The following is a 20,098-nucleotide window of genomic DNA, read 5'->3' as shown; positions in this document are numbered from 1 at the left end:
AGAGATTACTACATGAAGCTTCGAAGCGGACGCTTTTTCTGGAGAAACCGCAGATTTCTTCGCCCAAGAATTTCTCCCTCCAGCGCCAATTTCACCCCACCTAACATTCCAACCCCGACGAATATACATACCTCTTGCTCAAACCATATTTCCTTCACGAAGAAGCTCTTTAGACAGAACCCAACTCAAGCCCTTCAATATCAGCACAACCAAAACCAAAAGTTATGATTATTAATTAAGAATGAGACGTTATTTGTGTCAAATGAATGTAATTTTAACTCGGAAGGGAGATGATGTGATATGATGCCGTCACACTGTAGAAGACAGTGGACTATGAGTTTTTACCGGTTTTTACCTATCTCAGAATAAACACATCGATTACATACATCAAATGAATAACACAACACCAGGGACCTCTAGTGTTTCTACGTCTTGTCCATAGGGCTCTCTAGTAGAAGAAAACGAGCATGAAAAGCGACCCCTGACGAACCTGTAGCAGTTTTAGGTGACAATGCGTGCTCTTTTTCTGACGACGGCTTTTTGTCGACAGCTTCTTCGATATTGGAAGCGGCGCCCGTCAGAGGTCGCTTTTCATGCTTGTACTCATCTACCAGAGAGCAGGCCCTAGTTCACGCTGCCTCTTAGACCGCTTGGCTACACCAGCTCCTTGAACCATTGCAGTTGAATTTTGAACCTTCAATTCCGTTCCAAAATAATGACTTTACATGGGTCCCAGATCCAAACCAAACACATCTTTTTCAATGTTTGTGCCTTAAGGGTTAGTTCTAAGGCTTATGTTACTGCTCAGGCATCATTATCTGCAATCAAAGCAATGCGAGATTCAAACTCTGCATTTTTCAACAGAAAATGAAGAAAAAGGCTTAAAAAGTGGTGTTTAAAGCGTTCAAAGAATGTTTAAGGGTACCTGAAGGGTCGCTAAAGCTATATATAGCTCGAAGAACCACAGATTTTTATGTAAATGTGTTTGCTTTGGATCTGGGACCCATGTAAACTCGTTGTTATGGAACGCTACGCAATGTCAACATTCTCATACCTCCCTTTGCAATCTCCAAGCCCGAAGTTTCCACCGAACTCCTAATAAAGATTGGGTTGATCAATGAAGTTTGAGATTGTCTTTTAAAGCTAAATGAAGAGAATTCCTGATCAATGATTGTACGTGATTTGACAGATTTGGCAAGGATGTCTTTGATCCAGCATTATGATCGGATTTGGAGATGCTTTAAAGGCCACGCAGAGAGACACCTTGGCACAGATTGACCAACCAAAGCCCAAGAGATCATTTTGTGAAATAAGACCCAAAGAATGACGTCATATTTGTTCATAGGATTTTGTCTCTGGCGGCCCTTTCTTAAGAACCAACGTACGCACACCACGCATTCATTAAATCTTTGAGTGATAGGGACCTAAGAGTTTTCATCAACTTATACTTTTCATTTGGGCTAATTTGAATAATGGATGTTCAAAAAATTGGAATTGCGGAAATGTACCATTGGAATGTAAGAGAAAAAAGAAATTACAAAATACAACACAATACCACGAAAACATATGCCAAAATGTATTTATTATCCAATGAGGTTGTGAATATCCGGTCAATTATGTTATCACAGTTCTTTGAACCTCTCAATTTCCAGTTCAGTTCTATCCTGACAGTCTTTGTATGGGGCATTAGCTTTGAATACATCCGTGCGAACTTCAGCAATCTTAGTGTTATCGCAAATGATGTCCCCGAGAGTTCGCTGAAGTAAATTTGATATCTGGTAAGGTTCAAAGGATCCCGCTTGATTGGCATGGGTGAAAAAATAACGATCCCCGTACTTTAAGAACTGGAATTGCTTGCTTTTGATGCACTGGAATGTGTGTCCTGTGAGTCCATCTGCATAAGGGTTCTCCGCTAAGCCTCCCACAAACACGTCAATATCATTGGGATGGTTGTACAGATCCTTCAAAGTTTCCCAGTTTGAAGAAGAAATATCGGCTGGTTTTTGCTCCCATGTGCAAACAGCCTTGCGTCCACAAAATTCTCTGTACGCATTGTAGCTGGCCAACCCGTGATCACGGCCTCGTTGAATATTCCGGGCCACGAGATCGCTGCCAAACGCGGCACCGTTTTGTGGGAAGAGATGGTTGGTGACGTCATCGACGACAAATTGGTCAGAGGTTTGGGCGTGTTGACTAACCAGTCCGGCGAGGATCTTCTCCATGCCGGCTCCGCTGAAAGCCAGGTAGTGGGCCGGGTTGAAAAAGTTGTCCTGGAGCTTGTACCCACTTTCAAGGGCTCGGGTTACCTCGTTGACCATATCTACTATCCCTTGAATCATTGAGTGCCCGAATCGATAGGCGGCTGTAGCAAATACATTACTAATGGATGGGTCTTGTGATGGGTTGTAAATTGAAGGAGTGAGAGAAAGGCCTAGATCATGCTGATCCATGGCCACTGAGCCGAGGACAACGGGGAGGTAGCCTCCATAAACCACATTTTGCATCTCAGCCGAAACGATGCGTCTGGTTCGTTGGTAGATCTCTTCATCATCTAAACTGGGATCCATGTGGTATAATTGTTCGGCAATTCGATTGTGCTCCCGAAGGAACAAAGTGTGCATGGAGGTTAGTGCTGGATTCTCCAACGCTCGAATATCTCCTGCATGGTAGGTTCCGTTAATGATTGGGAGCATTTCATAACCGCCTTCGGTAGAAATCTTCATCAAGCCTTTCGAAAGTGTTCTTAACGAATGTGCCACAGCTTTGGTCGATCCATAAACGTTGGAGGCGTCCACAAAGGCCGTGATGCCATTGATCTGCTCCCGGTGGTTGAAGAAGTGCTCGCAAAATGCCAAAGACCGTGTGAAATCGAGACAGTCAACTTCATGTGGATGAAAGAATGGGTCTTCCTCGTCAACCTGAATGGGGAAGCACGCCTTTTCTTCCGATCCAAAGCAACAACCTTCCGCCTCTTCCTCAGGGGTCAATGTTACGTCGTGGTCGAGAAATTGCCCCATGATGGCCACCATGTGGGTAGCAATCTTGTCTGGGACATCATGATCGGGATGGAATGTCCTGCTGACTAACCTTGGGTTCGGTAAATCACCAGCCGCCAAATGAGAACATGTCTTGACCATCATAGGTCCACTACCAAGCCCATTCTGGTTTTGCAACAAGGTTTCTTTTCGTTGTAAGGAACGCTTTTTCCGACCGGCCATAGATGGAGGAAATCCTCCACGAGGAACATGATGGCCATCTTGATAAGCGGGTTGCCTCCACCGTCGCATAAAGGTCAGAATGGAGCCCCATCTTGGGTTGTCCAGGTTGTTGCATACCCCGTTCAATGTTCGAAATGGGTGCCCAGCCAATTTGCCACAACGTGGAACAACTCCTTTGCAGATTTCGGCAATGTCAACATTGTCGCCTGAATATTTGCTCGTTTTCAAAAATGGTTGCGGTGACGATGATAAGGAATCGGCAATTAAGGAGAGGCTCTCCTTTTCTTTGCCTTCTTCGGTCTTTAGGATCGCCAGCATGTTGTCCACCAAGGAGTTAAATCTTTTCATGGCCTTGGTTCTGAAATGAACGAATTCCAGGGAGAGGGTAAAGTCTTTACAATGATCCCGAGTTGGTGTCAACCAACACTTACTCGTCCGTGACTTTTCTCCTTTTAGAAATGGGGGTGGTTAGTCCGTCTAGGACCTTTTGTTCTTGTTCCTGTTCCCATTTCCTTGTGGCTTCTTTCGCAACAGCGTCTATGTCAATGGCTGCCACAAAGGCTAAAAAAAGGCTCAAGACCAAGATCGCCCTATTCATGATAAAGGAAAGCTGTCTTCTGTCTCAAGTTTCAAAGCTAGAGGTTATTGATGAACTGTGATTATTTTGCTGCACATGCCATTGTTTTATAGGTGTTGAGGTACACGTAAAGGCTAGGGATGGAATAAATTACGAGATCTCAAGGCGTGTTTGTACATCAAATTTCAGTTACAAATGATTCAATGTTATGCCGGTTTCTCTTCGATTTACACGACACAATGTCCTTTTTGTCATAGGATGCAAGGAGGTAAGAAATCCCTGTTGAAATTGAATGTATTATAGGGCGACCACGAATATGCGGGACAACTTAAACTTTAAGTATCATCAAAACTAAGAATCTTACAGCATTGTAGGAATTTCAAATTTGATAAGCAAACACAGGTGTTTAAAAAGATGCTCTTTGATAAGTTCTCAATAACCTGCCCTGGCTCTTACAACATCAGCATCAAGTCTTCCAATAACTGAATGGCAAGATGTCATGATCGAGGTCGGGCCAATCAACCTCTAACGCTTATTGGAGGAGACCGTCACTGGAGGACGATTTGACCCCGGTCTTCCTCTCAAGAATGGGCCCTACGGAAAAGTCCATGACGTTGAGGTCTGGAGAGGAAGGTTACCAAAAATGTTTCCCGTTAGTTGTGTGGCTTGGGGCCCCACTCACCCTTCTAGAAGCAATAGGAAACTCTTGGGAACCCCAGATCTGATTTTGGGCCCATTGCAAGACCCTTGTCTGTAATAGGTCCTCGTAAATGATCTTTGATATTCACACCCTTGGGTATAAAGATTAGGGGTGGTTTGGGGCCCTTGGATGTCACATCAGCACACATCATGACAGAGGCTGGTTTTTGGCGGCGAAATATCGTCCCCAGGTAACAAAAAAAATGTTTATCTATTATTTATTCGCCCAAGAAATATCATGGCAAAAGACTCGGCCAAAGAAATGATAAATATGCAAGCATGACCAAGCTTTCAATTGACTGAACATTTGATTATTTTTAGGGTACTGTTCTGAGCCCAGTCTTTTAAAGCTCAGGAGTGAGTCGTCGATCAAGAAAAGGTCGTACAACACTATATAAGTTGGATCTTTTCTCGATCTAAAATTCACTTCTTGGCTTTGAAAAACTGGGCTCTGGTATCTTTTTTAAGCCATGAAGTAAATGGGACTTACTAGATTTGAAAACTTGAAGAATTGTCCCTGAAAAATCGGCAAAACATGTAATTGATTTTGACAAGCAATATTTGATGATTGTTATTGATTTTATTCAAAAAATAATCAAGATTGAAATAAGACATACACGGGATAGTATTAGTATTGCTAGAAATCATTTGAAGATTCTTCTTGAACCAAAGAAATGCTAAAAAATTACTAAAATTGCCATGACAAACAAAATAACATTTCAACCTTTTGTTCAGGTTCCCAGTATTTTTTATTAGGATCCCTCAAATAGTCTTGCTTTTGATAAACGTGGAAGCTTTGTTAAGGGGACTCTCTGAAGGGGCTAGGAACTGTTCTGAGCTGGTTTTGGATGGGAAAACTCCGTCCTCTATCAATAAGCCTTTCATTATGGAAGCCTTAATAGCTTGGGTTGGTCTCACCCAGCCACTACTTGACTGTGGGATGAAACAGTCAAGTGTAGGCAAAAGGGACACAGGCACTGACACTCATGATTTGACAGAAATGCCCCTTGTAGTCAAAGAGGTCACAGAGGTCAAAAAGAGTGAGAGCATAGTAGAGAATGCTCTTGAGATTTGCTATGTCCATAAGCGACAGAGATGCAAAAAGGCAGGCAAAGGGTGTAAACTGGCTCACCCAGAATGGTGTCCCAAACTTAGAGAGTTTGGCCTTCTCAAGTTCCATGAGAAGGGATATTCCGACCAGGCATGTAGCTTTTTTCACCCGTTTGTGTGCATGATGAGATCGTTATCGTGATCGAGATATCGAGATCGTCAGACAAGATTTTTTACTAAAATTCCCGATCAACCTGATATTCAAAGATTAACAAGATCAGCCAACTCTAATTCGTTGGTCGATCAAGTAATATATGAAAATAAAAGTTAAGTAAAATTAATTCTTCTTGAAAAGCTGGGATTCCAATCCCAGTAGCGGTAAGGAGGGCAAAAAAAAGAATAATATATTCGGAGTCGCTAATCATCGTTGAAACGTATTGCAATTTAAAGTCGAATTTTCAGACTATTTTAATCAGAAATTATCACTTGTTTTTCAAATTGTTCACAAAACACCTGAATATTTCAAAAAGCCCCCCAAAAGTAAATTTTTCAAATAAATGTTTGATCATTAACTAATTTTTTTCGGAGCCTCTTTTTTTCGTGTTGTCAAAAAAGTATAAATAACATTTTTTCCTCCAAAATATAAGTTTTATGTCAGTTGTTCCAAATTTGATGGGAAAGATCTGTGAAAGGTAAGCACCCAAGTTTTTTTCACTTGGGCGTTTTCTTAAGCCGATTAGTGGCTGGATCTAAACTAAGAATCTTCTATCTCTTTAATATAATTTTATATCTAAGAAATTAAAAATTAAAATTATATCTTTAATGGTTTGTCATTGTCATTGCCCTTATTTGTAACGTCAGACAGCCACTTCGGTCACTAATGTATAAATAATTATAGAATTAGCCAAAAACAACCCAAACGCATTATAATTCAATAAAGAGGAATCGGCCCAATTGACACGTTGTTTGGTAGAGGCCGACTCAAATAGCGCCCTCTCTAAAGGAGAACGTGAACTATGTATCGTGTAGCGTGAGAAGGTTATTGAACTCGCATTTTCTGATTTCCATTCTTGATGGGCTTCTCTGTAAATGAAAGAAGAGACAATTTGGAACGTTATCCAGACAAGGCATTTCGTAAGGAATATTTGTTTCGCATTAAGCACTGAAAAATGCAACGGATGGCCTCGTTACGTCATTTGTTACATGAAGGATATAGGATAGTAACAGACCAGCACATTGGCTCTCATTTTCACAGATGTAAATTCAATATTTTTGTAAGGGAAGAACAGGTGGGGAAAACATCAAAATGAAAGGGTATGATTTTGTGATTAGTCAAAAATTAACCAAGGCTACCAACGAATTTGAGTTGGCCGACCACAATAGCCCTAGTATGTAGAGTTTGGCTGGATCGTCGATTAGAAAAGATAAATTAGCGGGTGACAAACTTCTATTCAATTTTTACAATAGGTTTATCTTACTCAGAGTGCGCTACGCAGCCAAAGCCAAGCGGGTAAAAGTAGGCTTTGTTACTAATACACTATAGAAACGGTAAGTACTATGAAGAAAAACAAGCTTGCATGATAGAAAATCATGTGTACTTAAGTCATGCATCAACTGTATTGTGTTTACAAGTAAGTATACCAAGGAAATAAATCTTTCTTTTATGGATACTTTGGCCATTGAAAAAGCCATTTAAAGCAAAAACTGTAGAATGGTGCGAGAGAATTTGTCTTGCATCTTGCCAGGATTTGTATTTTTTCAAGGAATTTCATCCCAGAACAAAGGGTAAAATTAGCTGAAAAGCTCGGTTTTTTGAGCAAACCTGGTGAAATATGCAAAATGCCCAAAACAATGCAAATACTACAAAAAGTAAGGAAAAAGGGGAAAATAATGCATTTGCATCATTTGGACAGCCCTGTTCATTACACAATTATTCCTCGTAAAACGGGCTGATTTTACAATTGTTTTCCTACTAAAAAAAAATTGCGTGTCATAAGACCACCAAAATACTTCAGTTGTATGCTTGTTCCCTCTTATATTCGTCATTTGTTTCACGTCATATCCACTAAATGTTAAAGAAATCACACAAAACGTTTTTTTTTTCTTCAAAATTTAAGGCCAATTTTTTTCTGAAAAATTGACGCTAACGCACTACTTTTTTAGGTAACGGTTCAAGCCCTGAGGCCTGTTTTTTGAACGGCTTAGACGTTAACCGGTATGAGAATAAACTTGCCAAGGTAGGGAGCGAGTGCTCATTCTGGGTAGCGTCTAAGCCTTAACTCAAAGGTACGAACGTTTAAAAAACTCACCTCATTGTAGTTCGACACTAGTTCCTGACTTGGCTCTACAGTCAAGCAGAATTTTACATGAAGCCCCATCAATAGACGCCTTACGCTGCACGAAATATGTTTTACGTTCTGCACTTCAGAGGGCGCTTTGTCATCCAGCCTCTACCGAATAAAGAGCCGATTGGGCCAATTCCTTTTTATTGAATTATAATGCGTTTGTGTTGCTTTGGGCTAATTCTATCAAAATCTTATTTATAATTAGTGTTCCGGGTCACATAATGTCCGGAAAAGAAATTGCGCTAAAGGCAAGGCAAGAGCAGTTTATTTAGCAATCTACTGTGCCTCTTCCCGTTTTCTGTGGGCTGTGTGTTGTTGCAAGTAAGGGTTCTTAAAGAACTGAAATAGGTATAGATTTTTTTAAAGATGTGAAAACCTTTTGTTAACAAAATAGCAGGAAACTGTCATTCTCAGTATTCATCTTTATTATCTATATATTTAGTCAATGATACCCTTCTTTTGTTCTGATATCAAAAGGACATTACTTTCGTGTTTGAACCACTCTTCATGCTCTAGCGCATTTTGTTTCATTGTTCCAAGTCCATAAAGAATTGTGAAAGAAATTGAACGCTGAAGTAACTCGACCGTACACTCCTGGCACCCCAAAATGGCCGCACCCAATGCCCCATGAGACCACACCAATCACCTCAAATTGTTCTCGATCCATATTGTAGTACATCAAAGGGCCTGCATAACAAGCATATCGTTTGCGTTGCATTACAGTCAAAATGTTAAATCAACCTCTCACCTCCACTATCCCCAGCACAAGCGTCTTGACCGTGCTTCCCAATGGCGCACAAGGCTCCCCTTGGAATTCGACCGAAGTGATCTCGACATTGTCCGTCGCTCAACACGGTCAGGTTGGTTTTTTGAAGGATGTGTGCCATGGTGTTCGTATTAGGCCCTGAAGAACCCCACCCTGCCACCCAGACCTCTGCACCTTCATGGGTCTCAAACCTATCGCACGGCAAACAAATAGGAGCAATGGTCTCGGAAAAGATTACCTAATCCAAAGATAAGGAGAAGATGCACAATTGCTACTAGAAATACACTATTTGACAGATAAATATACCGATTTTTTTAATTTGAGGAGAGCAAAGTCATTGTGCATGGCAAAAGGATTGAATTTAGGATGGCGAATGATTTCGGACACACTTCTCTTTCGTTCACCCGGCTCGTGTTTGGTCAAGTCTTGTTTGCCCAAAAGAATATCGATGTCATCGGCTGACAAGGTATTAAAACAATGGGCGGCACTTAGAATCCACTCCTTAGAAAGCAAAACCCCTCCACAATAGACTGTTTTCAGGCTCAAGGATCGCACACCAACGTGCCATGGAAATTGGTGCGGTTCTGTGGGTAACCCATTAACGATCTTGGCGTTATTCCAATTCCTCACATCCACTTTTCCGCATACTTGGGATAAGTTTGATGTGTTAACGAGGGAGAACAACTGAAATGGAATGTTCTTGGTGAACAAAAGATTCTTTTGAAATAATGTAGGAGTTTTATTCCAATTCGGTTCTTTTCCCATCATAACACTTGGTATCTATTTCGTTCTATTGATATTGAAATATGTAATCAAAACGATCATAGTCTAATATCATAAGTAGACGACCTCCTTTCATTTACCGAAACCAAAACTACTCATTTTGAGAGAACTGAGAGATTGGAAAGATGTTACTTTAGATCAAAATACAAGCGTCAGACAAGGCAAAGTTATAACGACATATCTAAGGAATACCAGTTGTGGAAGTATAAAAAGTTAGTGACAAGGCGAATTCTTCTAAAATATCCTGAAAAGAAATATGGGTAAAAATGTTCGAATTTGGACATCTCACGTCTGACTGGCTTGAAACTTTAAATGACCTCAATAGAAAGATCGCTGCAGTCTCAGCATATTGTAGAGCGTCCATTTTCCATTATGCTATCCTTTGTTCGATCCCGGACAAGTTGAGTCCAAGTTTGTTTGTATTATTGGAATTAAAACGCGAGTTGCTACTTTAACAGCAAGAGCGGCTATTCCATTAGGACGAGGTAAAGAATTAATGATGGCTGTGATAAGAAAGCGAGAATTCCTCTTGATTGGCAGATATTGATTGATCGAGAGAGTTGTCACCATCTGACTCGGTGATGAGCAAACGTGTCAAAGTCAAAGGCATACGCATGATGTAAATGAGGGATATTTTTTGCCTGGAATTGAATTTAGAATAGCACAGGACAGATTTGAAACACATTGTCAAATTCTAAGCTTTAGTTTAACTCCATTTTACAAACATTGGCTCGGAAATCCAAAAACATTGATTGTGGATCAAATCAATGGCGTGGGAAATGCTTTATGAAGACGGTCCCGTGAGATAAGGACGAACTAGGATAGGTCGAGAATTGTCATCTTCTGTTTCAACTGACCAACGATGCTTTATCTGTTTCAACTGACCAACGATGCTTTCCTCGCCGTGAGCAAGCCTTTTTCTTGTTCAATACAAACGCTAGTCAAATCAAATTTCAGCTTCATTGTGCTCTAAGTTACAAAAAAGCAACTAGAAAATGAGGCCTACCTCATTAAATCAGTGTTCAGAGTGTGAAGCTGCAAGTTTCGAGAGGGCAAAACTTTAGACCGAGATGTCCAATTGAATTGAAATTTCGGATACATACCTACCTGGTAGATAGCTAGAGCTAGACATGGGATCAAACCAAATTTCAAATTCAAGGTTGACAGACAACGTGGAAAGTAAAAGCACCATCATTTCCATCGGTAGCGTAAAATGTTAACTTTGAGTAAAAAGCAACCCTGGTTTGACGGAAGAAAAATCAGGGTTACCTTTTGAGGCTAACCAATGGGCTTTGGATGTTCCACCAGTAATGTCATATGCCATTGAAAATGTAAATTGGCAGCCCTAGTCGCAACCTCCCGTGATTATTTATTTGACAGTAGTCTTTATAACTGTTAGTTCTAAGTTTCCAGGCCTCAGAGGAAATGGACGCTCTCTCGTAACTTGAGAGCTAACTGAAATATGAGTGGCAAAAACTGAACCATATGAAGCGAACGTTCTAATTCCTATTAAGTGTAAGCGTAACACGCCATTTTTTACCGTAAATGCGAAGCCACTGAAGAGCAAAAAGTCACGATCTGCCATGTTCCAATCACAGAAGCGGAATGATTCGAGATAAAATCCTGCCATACCCTTGATCAGCTTCACCAAGGATCAGGCGTGATTTGACATGTTCTTCGGGTTTTGCAATCATTCTTCTTTTACTTTGATTTGTAAATTCATTTTACGTTGATGGTTTTTTAGTTCAGATAATTATATTTCTAAATGATAAGTAACATGTGTTGAAGTATATTCACCTTTTATTGAAGAAAAACATAATAAAAAATTACTCGAGTAATACCATCAATACAGGCAAAAGTTGGAGAGATTTTTTTTAGAAATATTTGCAAACACGGGCTAGTAGTTTGCACAACTATTATTGCAAAAGTATTTAAAAATATTCCATGCTTACAACTACAGATGGAGACTATCATAGCTGGTAAAGAACTTTTGTTGAGCACCATCATAACTTATTTTCCCTCTCCCTTCATTAAAATCACAAACAATTTCAATGTTGTGAATGGCTACCATATTCGATGGCATTGTTTTAAATTTTCGAATCATCTCATTATTTTAGAGGGCATTATCGATTTCGGGTTAATGTTTGAGCAATGACAATTACCGAAAATGGGCATGGCAATTCCACAAGATCAATTCATTCGTTGGATTTCGGCTTTCGGGAATAAATCAAAAGTCGTTTTCAGTTTTAAACAACTCTATCTGGTTGAAACAAAGGGCTCGTAAAAACGAGCATCTACACTCATGACTTTGGTCTTTATTTCCAGTGACAATTAAGTTTTTCAGCACTCATCAGTCTCAAACATCGATGATATTTTTCAAATATCTCTCGACAAGGCGATGAGAAGGATTAATTTCAACTCTTCTATACAATTGCCTTTGAAGCACACGCTCATAAGATTTGCCTTTATGAGGACTGTGAAGTGGCTCTTAAGAGAAATGCGAGACCAGTGATGACCAAGGAACTGGTTCTGGTTTTGATAATATTCACCATAGAGCTAGCAACTCTAGAGTTGAAAAGCTATTGCTACATTTAAAGGGTTCTGTTGTAAAACGGGAGGAAAGTGCAGCTTTGTAGAAGTATCAACAATGAAAAATTCCCGGCATCATATTTAGATTAAAAATCAAATTTAATTTTCAATTCCATCAAAGGTGTGCAGAGATTTTGAGCCTTAATGACGCAAGGATTTGATGAGAACTTTTCCCTCTTGATTTTTTCCCTCTATTTGACATCCAACCATTCCAATGATTGCTTCCTTCTCTTTTGGTCGCCAGCTCAAGTTGTCAATGGGGAGACAATCGTCAAAGCATTCAACATCCAACATGGTCAGCAAGAGCTCAATCATCGTGCTAGTCATGAACCTTTCACTCAGCTGGGCCTGCAGTACCCTTCCCACGCCCAATGGCACGCCCACGCCTCTTCCTTGTGTGTTTCCTTTCAAGTACAGAGGTCTGAAATTTGACAAATGCACACCCGAGTTTGATCAAAACAAGAAGCCTTGGTGCTCGGTCAAGGTCAACAGTGAAGGTGATCACTTAAGTGGGGCCGGTCTTTGGGGACACTGTGATCTCACCACGTGCCAAGATGAATCTCTGCGAAGACAAAACAACTCTGAAGTTGAAAACGTGTCTTGCAAGACGGTAGGAAAGGATTTGAAGTTATTACAATCTGGTAATTATTACCAAAAGGTCCCTTTTCCAGCTTGCAGTGAACAGTCCAACAGTTCAGGACTGCGTCTTTCCTTTCACATTTGAAGGCATAGTTTTCCATACCTGCACTTCAATATTTGATCGAGATGATAGACTCTGGTGTTCCATCAAAACGGACAACTCTGGTAATCACATCTCTGGCAATTGGGATTACTGCCAATGCTCAGAAAATGATGCTTCTACCAACCAAGATCGGGCAATAAACATCGACAGCAATCCGCTGGAGACGGACAAATCGGATTCCACATGTGCCACAAATATCATCTTCAATAATGCATTTCCCCAAGACGGCGATTATCTCCCGGATCTCATGGATTGCGGTAGTAATGACGCTGCAGCCTTTGTTGTGGGAGGCGAGGACGCTCGTCCAGGAGAGTTCCCTTTTGCTGCAGCCATTGGATACAAGACCGACACACCGTCGGGTGAAAGAGTGGTCTACAGATGCGGGGGAAGCTTGATTAATCGGCGTTATGTTCTCACGGCAGCCCATTGTCTGCCAGAAGGCAGCAACTACTATGAGGTTAAATTGGGTGACACAGACTTCAAAGAAGATTGCGATTGCTTGCCCGCATTCCGGGGCAAAACTTTATGCATGCCAAAGCCTCAACGGGTGGGTAAAGAAGCTTATACATAGTACTGTTTCATAGTAACTCATGACAGAGTTGGCTTTGTTGAAGATCTTAATTGAATCCGTGGTCAAACATGAGCAGTACTTTGGACCGCAAGATAAGTACAAGAACGACATAGCCCTGATTCGACTAGCTCAACCGGCTCAAATCACTCAAGGAGTGCGACCCATCTGCCTACCTATCAATGAAAACAAACTCAAAGAAGCCTTTGATATCTCAAACCTCATTGATGGGTTGGTGTCTGATATCACTGATACAATAATCATAGGGTGGGGCAAGGTGACCATCCAGGACAAATTCGACAGCTCGGTAAGTAATCGTTAAGTCGTGTCCTATCAACAACGTTTATTAGGCACCTCCTCAATGAGGAACGCATCAGTTTTTGTTCCTTTTTCGGCAAACTGAGAGCATCATTTCACAACTGTGTTTTTTCCGTCCTTGTTCCGCGTGACTGCGTTGGTAAATATCCGGCTAAAGAAATGTCTGTTTTCATGTTTTTGATTAATACCTGTCCTTCAACTTATAATAATCAACGGCCCCAATAAAAGATCTGAAGGGGGCGCAAGGCCTGTAAATGTCCTACTAACAGATTAACGTGATGCATAATGGACAGGAAAGCAGATTTGGGTCTTCATCACCCATGAGGTAATAAAATGCGACAATATTGGTGAACAGTCTGAAACAATAACACAAGCATTTATAGCTACGATTTGGGATCTCGCAAACAATTTAAAAGTGGCATTCAATGTAAAATATTGGCATGCCTGAATGAGTAAAAACAAAACACAACAAGAAATGGACACGAGCAATGATATAACACATGGTAAACCAACAAGTTGGTAATGGCTGATCTAAGAAGCCCTGCAACATAGGGTGGGTCCGGGATTTTGGACAAATACTTATCCAACTTTGCCTACTGAAGCATTTTTTCGTTTTCTTAACCAATGCTGGATGCAGATAATTTGTATTATTATTCAGACCACAAGAAATGCCTCCCCTCTCATTGTATGAAATCCAAATTTTCTTTGCACACAAGATGTTTTTCAACCAATAACTTTCAAGCGCTGGGACACGAAGGTATCAAATCAGTACAAAAAAGACAAAATGTAACACAACGAACAAACAGGGTGTAGATAAATTAAGGGCTTCCTAAGCGCTTTTTGACAAGGTTACTTAACGCTTAAAGATTTTTTTTTACAATCATTAAGAGAAACTGCTGAGAGCATAATGCCATATTACAAATGATTGAATTTGAGCCTAAAGGCGGTTGGCAACCCTTCCATCGTTGGCAACGAAAAACAATGGTCGAAAATTCAACTAAGCGCAATCTTCAGGTCAGAACCAAAGTAAGGGCCTACTGAAGGCCAGCTAAAGGCTGAGGGAAGTGCGTGAGCCTTTTGGTGTCCAAGCTCGAACCATTGTAAAATGGAAAACTTCATACAAGAACTGTAAAACCCCTTAGAACAGACCGGATCGACGGCAGAAAACTGACACTTCATGAGTCAGCCTTTGGATGGGCAAAGATTAGATGGTCACCAATCTCCTTCAGACAAAAATTGGATATTTCATGGTATGGTGAGGAGGGTGTGTAATAGTGCCTTCTAATGAAACTGTGCGACTCAATTTGATCCAGCAATTCTTTGAGGGCGGTGGAAGACTTTTCAGAAGGCAAGAAGGGAGGCCCTTAATTTGTTTAAACCCTGTATTTCAAGATCAAAAACAAGAATGAACAGTTCTTTGAATTTACAGCTTGTACAGTCACAGCGACCTCAATGCATATGCAATGTACGCAATTTCAACACCCATTTTCTTTTCTTTCCTTTATCTATTATGTAATTTCAACTATTCTGGATCAAAAAAATACATTTCAGTAATGTACGGTACTTTACCAAAGATAAATTTATTTTTTAATGTTTTTACATGTGATGAAAAATTCCTTCAATTTATGTGAATATTGGTTAACGAATGTGCAAAAAATGTATGGATGATACCTAAAGCCAGCTGGATGCTTCACCGACTATTCAGATATCAAAACCGGTAAGGGCCTTTGTTATGTCCCTAAGGACACACCCCTAATCCAATACACACTGAGGGTTGTATCTTCACGTCCGTTCTGCTCAAGATCAAGATTAAGAGAGAGAAAGGCGGAGCGACAGAGAGAGAGAGCAGTAGAGAAAGAGAGAGCAAGACAGCTGCATTTGCGCATGTGCATGCAATACAAGTACACACCAGCCTTCTATCATTAAATTTCTGCAAGATATGGCAATCGAAGGAATTCGTCCATGGCCAATGGTTAAAACTAAATTCGTTCCTCTCAAATCAGGCGCATCTTTAAATTCGCTGACGATAACCATCATCGTGTGTGGACTTTTTGGGGTGGAGAAATTGGCGCTCCTTGGCTGTCACAGGATTACTGTCCCAATTATTGCCTTACAAGCAGTTGATAAAAAGTACCAGCGACAAAAAAGCTTCAAAAACAATACGCAAAAAGGGGTGAGCCTCGCCCTAGCAGCGAAGGCAGTCAGTCATCCCATCATGTATTTTTCCCGGATGGTAGTATCGTTTCCGTACCAGGCTGCTTCTCGGTCTGTGGGTGTGGTAAGCATCTAAAACTTTACTTTAGAGAACGGGAATCACTCTTGGTATGAAACTTTGCTAACCACAATATTATGTCTTCTCCCCTCAAGGGTTTACCTCCGGTTATAGGGTCTGAACTTTACGACATCTAAAGAAAATATTCTAGTTGTGTCCAAGCTACCTCTTAGACCGCTCATATACACTTGCACGAATTGTATTTCAGGATTCAATAGAAAACATGAGCTAACGCCGTTTATTACTGTGAGTTGACAGTAGAAGTAGATTTTCGCAAGGAAAAGAAATTACAACAGAGAGAAAGATACTTGCCAATTGAAAAAAAGTTTGCCAAGACTTTTCCATTCAAATATAATATGTGCGGATAGAGTCAGCCTTTGTAGCACCTCAGAACACTTACGAGTGATAGTGAGGGCCCTGTTTTAGAAGAGTGCGACCGTGAGTTTAGCGCCCCATTTGTTGGACCTGTGAGCCTTCAATTCCATCTAAAAGAACGCGTTGTTCATGTTTTAATCATTGTCAGCAAATTACTCTTCAGGCACTGCTGAACAGTTTTAATTCAAGCGTTTCACCCCTTTTTCGAGTTTATTCAACTTGATATTTATCTTGGAAGATAAATCTTCGTAGAATGCTGTTTGTGGCAAATGGATAATGCGTGTCATTACAGTCACCTAATTCATTGCTGGAAGAGTTTGGAAATATAATTTTACACCAACTACAACCTACATTTTGGGCCCAGATTTGGCAAATTTAATTCATTTGTGTAGATCTCCTGATGATATCAAATGCTAATTTTAGACTCAATGAATGGTTCAATTGGCACGACATATTCTCTTTTGTTGTGACTCCGTGATTCAAAATAGAAATCCTTGTGTCGTTATGTTTTCAGGGTGGCTTACACTAAAGATTAGCTTACACGACATTTAACATGCCAGATATATGTAATGCCTTTTTGTTCTCAGGGAAGTTGCAACTTGACAAAGAATCTTTGACATTGCTTCATTACTTTATTGGCTATCTGTAAACATGTTGTGGCCATAAACCTTGGAACAAGTGGCAATTATTCCCAAAATTATCCTATTATGGCAGCAATGACACTTCTTATCAAGCTTTAAATGACAACTTATGTGATTGATGTTCAAAAAATGCGACATTTCTATTGCAAAACAGGTGTCAGGACATAAAGCCAACCAATCCTTGGTACAAAAAGAAAGAAACACTCCTTTTCGATTATGAACTGTGGTAGCTATTAACTACTTTTTGCGGACTTCCTTTCCGATATTAGTGATGTAATCTGCAACAATTCAAGATGGAAACTAGTACAATACGTTCTAAGAGGTTGATTCTGGCCAAAAAAGAGGACACCACATTATCTACTTTATTTTCGTATTTCTTTAAGTGCAATTGCGGAAACTATAGGCCTCATTTTTCAAGAACCAATTAATTAAAGATGTATATCTTTAAAGTTGAATACCTATATAGGGGCTAACACAACATTTTTTAACATAAGCCACATTACTAACTCTAAAAGGCACAATTTTTAATCAATAGGTGTTTGATTCAGATCTTGTACCAATGTGAACGAGTCGTTTTGAAGGTTTAAAATTCCCCGTAAGGACAATTGTCAACGCCTATATATTGGCAATTTTATCAATTTTGGAGACAATTTGAGACCATTTTTGAGGCAAAAATATTGCCAGTGTTGCCATTTGCAAATTGTGACAGTTACTCATTTTCAGACCATTTTAAACAGGTCAAAAGGTTGCAATTCCGTGTTCCGTCCAATCTTGTTACTAAAGCCCAACATATCAAGAGCATATTACCGTTTCAGCAATCTAATGTCCAGACATCAGTGCTCCAAAAGGCTGACATACCCGTCCGGCCGTTCAGTCATTGTGAACGGACCCATCGTGGCGAACAAATTGACAACGAATCCCAATTTTGCGCCGGGATTAGGGGACGAGACGTCTGTTCCGGGGACAGCGGGGGGCCTCTCTTCAAACGTGGACCCAACAGCATGATGATTCAATTTGGAATCGTCTCCTATGGAGATCGTCGGTGTGCCCGTGCTAGGCCAGCTGTCTACACGAGGGTTACGAAATTTGTTCCCTGGATTCAGGCGAACTTGAAGAAATAAAGTACAAATTTGAGCAATACGAGGTTGGGTGATGTAAAACGGTGTGTTCTATTTCAACACAACAACACAAGGACTCTTTTAATCATTCTTGTCAATGAAAATGTAATGAAATCTCATTATAAGAACTTCAGTTATAAGAACCAGTCTGGTACTCATGATTTTTTAACTGTCTACAACAGAATTTGGGCACAACAGCTGCGTGGTGACCAATAAAATGAACAATAAGAGATCCAAACCATCCCCATAAAATTCGCATTGATCTTAATCTGTACATTCTAATTTCTACCATGCCCTTGGCCTGTTAAAATTAGGGTTCTGCTGAGTTACTCTTTTTACTTCATAGACCATCATGAGAAGTAAAAAATGGTTGTGAACGTGTTCTTTCCTATCCACTCACTATTTTGAATAATCATTAACTGGATGTTTTCGTCTATGAACAAGATATAGGGCTAGTCAAGTAAACGCGTTCATGGACAACTGACGTTATTCCATGGAGTAAAATCAAAGACAACATGCCCAGGCAAACCGCACTGTGCATGCAGTGGATTTTGACATTTTTTCCATTTTATATGCTTGTCTAGGCAATTAGCATTGTGGTATTGAGCCAATTTGATAGGGAGTTCACTGATTAACACTAAATATGCTCATTTAGCAGGGTTTTGTAATAAAACTGGCTCAAAACCGCTCAATTATTGAAAATTCAATGGGCGAATGGTGCGAGTTGGCTGTGATGTTTGTCTTAGTTCTCTCTCTCCAAAATGCCCAAAATCAGGGTGCCGGACCACATTTTTCCTTGAATTTCCTTTACTTGACATCCCCTATAGTTACCCTATGGATTGATCGCATGAATGGTAATTATAGTTTTTAAACTTGATACTGTAATTAGTTACCAAGCTGAGGAACAATACCATAAGGCATGGATGAAAAACTAACCAGCCCCAATACAGAACATTGAAAAAGATCCTGTTTCCACTTACAATTTTAATTTTATAATATTTTTGAGTTAAATTCCCATTTCATGTGCCTCTCTCTCATCCGCCCTATAAATTGATAAAATGAAAGCAAATTTTTAAATTAGGTAAGGTAAAGTTATAAGCTCCTACTTTTATCTCAGAAAAGGTTGATCCGTATTTTTTCTAGAAAAACAGGACTTGCCTTCATTCAAGAAAAGAGGAGGGAGGAGCAAAAAAAGGCTTGTGCACTCCTATGATAAGGAAAACAAGACTTAAAAGGTCAACAAAAAATGAAAGAGAAAAAAGAGCAGTATTGTTGTTTTCTTTCAAATAGCTCAGAAACACTACTCCTTCTTGATCAGTACTCTTATTTCTGGTCACTCACTCACTGCACAAGCTAAACAAATTTTGTGGTAGACAGCTAAAGTCATGAGTACCAGCAATTCTAATGAAAGCGTCTTTGTCATTGAAAACAAGTTTTTTTCTTTATGAATTACTCTGGTTATGAGAATCAATCGAAGATGCAGAATCCGGATATAGCAACCTTTTTTGTAAAAATGCATTGAATTTTCTTCTGCAAAATTTTGAGATGTTGAATTTCCTGTTTATATAACGGCACCCTAATGATCATACAGCCTTAAGTATCATTAGATCCAGTAATACCATGTCTAACAATCGCCAAAGAGAATGAAAAATAGGGCAGACCAATAAAGGACCGACCGACATGACGACTTAGATCCACTGGGTAAGAATAATCAGCGATTAGCATAAAAGTTTTTAAAAAAAACCAAATGTACTTATCATATAGATAAACATATATGTTTCAACCAATCAAACCAGCTCTCCATTGAATTCACCTTTGGAGTATTTTTTTTCAGAATTCCTTACCTCTACTGGGAATGAAATTCCCAAAACTGCAAGACGAAAAACTTCTTACTTTTACCTGACTTTATTTTCACTTATTATTTGATCGACCAACGAAGTGGCTGGCATATCCGGCTATCCCTTGAATGTAGGGTTGATCCCGATTATTTTTTAACAACACTGTTCAAATCTAACTTAAAGGAGACTTGGAACAATC

General features: G+C 39.9%; 3 protein-coding genes across 4 annotated transcripts; 1 reads left to right on the top strand and 2 right to left on the bottom strand.

Moving 5' to 3' along the window:
* Positions 1–1,574: 1,574 nt before the first annotated feature.
* LOC131893385 (peroxidasin-like) lies at positions 1,575–3,964 on the bottom strand. Its single transcript, XM_059243382.1, has 2 exons — positions 3,650–3,964; positions 1,575–3,576 (listed from the first exon to the last, which is right to left on the bottom strand). Exons 1-2 carry the CDS (start codon positions 3,814–3,816, stop codon positions 1,623–1,625), a joined length of 2,121 nt encoding a protein of 706 aa, XP_059099365.1. The 5' UTR covers positions 3,817–3,964; the 3' UTR covers positions 1,575–1,622.
* On the top strand, positions 1,666–18,291 carry LOC131893386 (phenoloxidase-activating factor 3-like). 2 transcript variants are annotated; one of them, XM_059243384.1, is made up of 5 exons: positions 1,666–1,778; positions 12,272–12,637; positions 12,699–13,316; positions 13,384–13,644; positions 17,759–18,291. In XM_059243384.1, the coding sequence occupies exons 2-5, from the start codon at positions 12,284–12,286 to the stop codon at positions 18,062–18,064; spliced, it is 1,539 nt and encodes a 512-aa protein (XP_059099367.1). In that variant the 5' UTR covers positions 1,666–1,778; positions 12,272–12,283; the 3' UTR covers positions 18,065–18,291. The 2 variants fall into 2 exon arrangements, with proteins under 2 accessions (XP_059099367.1, XP_059099366.1); XM_059243383.1 differs by lacking the exon at positions 1,666–1,778 and having other exon boundaries at positions 12,234–12,637.
* On the bottom strand, positions 8,303–11,337 carry LOC131893387 (trypsin II-P29-like). The gene is made up of 4 exons (XM_059243385.1): positions 10,979–11,337; positions 8,962–9,339; positions 8,638–8,893; positions 8,303–8,576 (listed from the first exon to the last, which is right to left on the bottom strand). The coding sequence occupies exons 1-4, from the start codon at positions 11,066–11,068 to the stop codon at positions 8,395–8,397; spliced, it is 906 nt and encodes a 301-aa protein (XP_059099368.1). The 5' UTR covers positions 11,069–11,337; the 3' UTR covers positions 8,303–8,394.
* Positions 18,292–20,098: the final 1,807 nt, after the last annotated feature.

This window comes from Tigriopus californicus, chromosome 2 (genome assembly GCF_007210705.1).
Source record: "Tigriopus californicus strain San Diego chromosome 2, Tcal_SD_v2.1, whole genome shotgun sequence".
NCBI classification, from domain to species: Eukaryota; Metazoa; Arthropoda; class Copepoda; order Harpacticoida; family Harpacticidae; genus Tigriopus; species Tigriopus californicus.
This window is presented reverse-complemented; position numbering and strand designations above follow the sequence as displayed.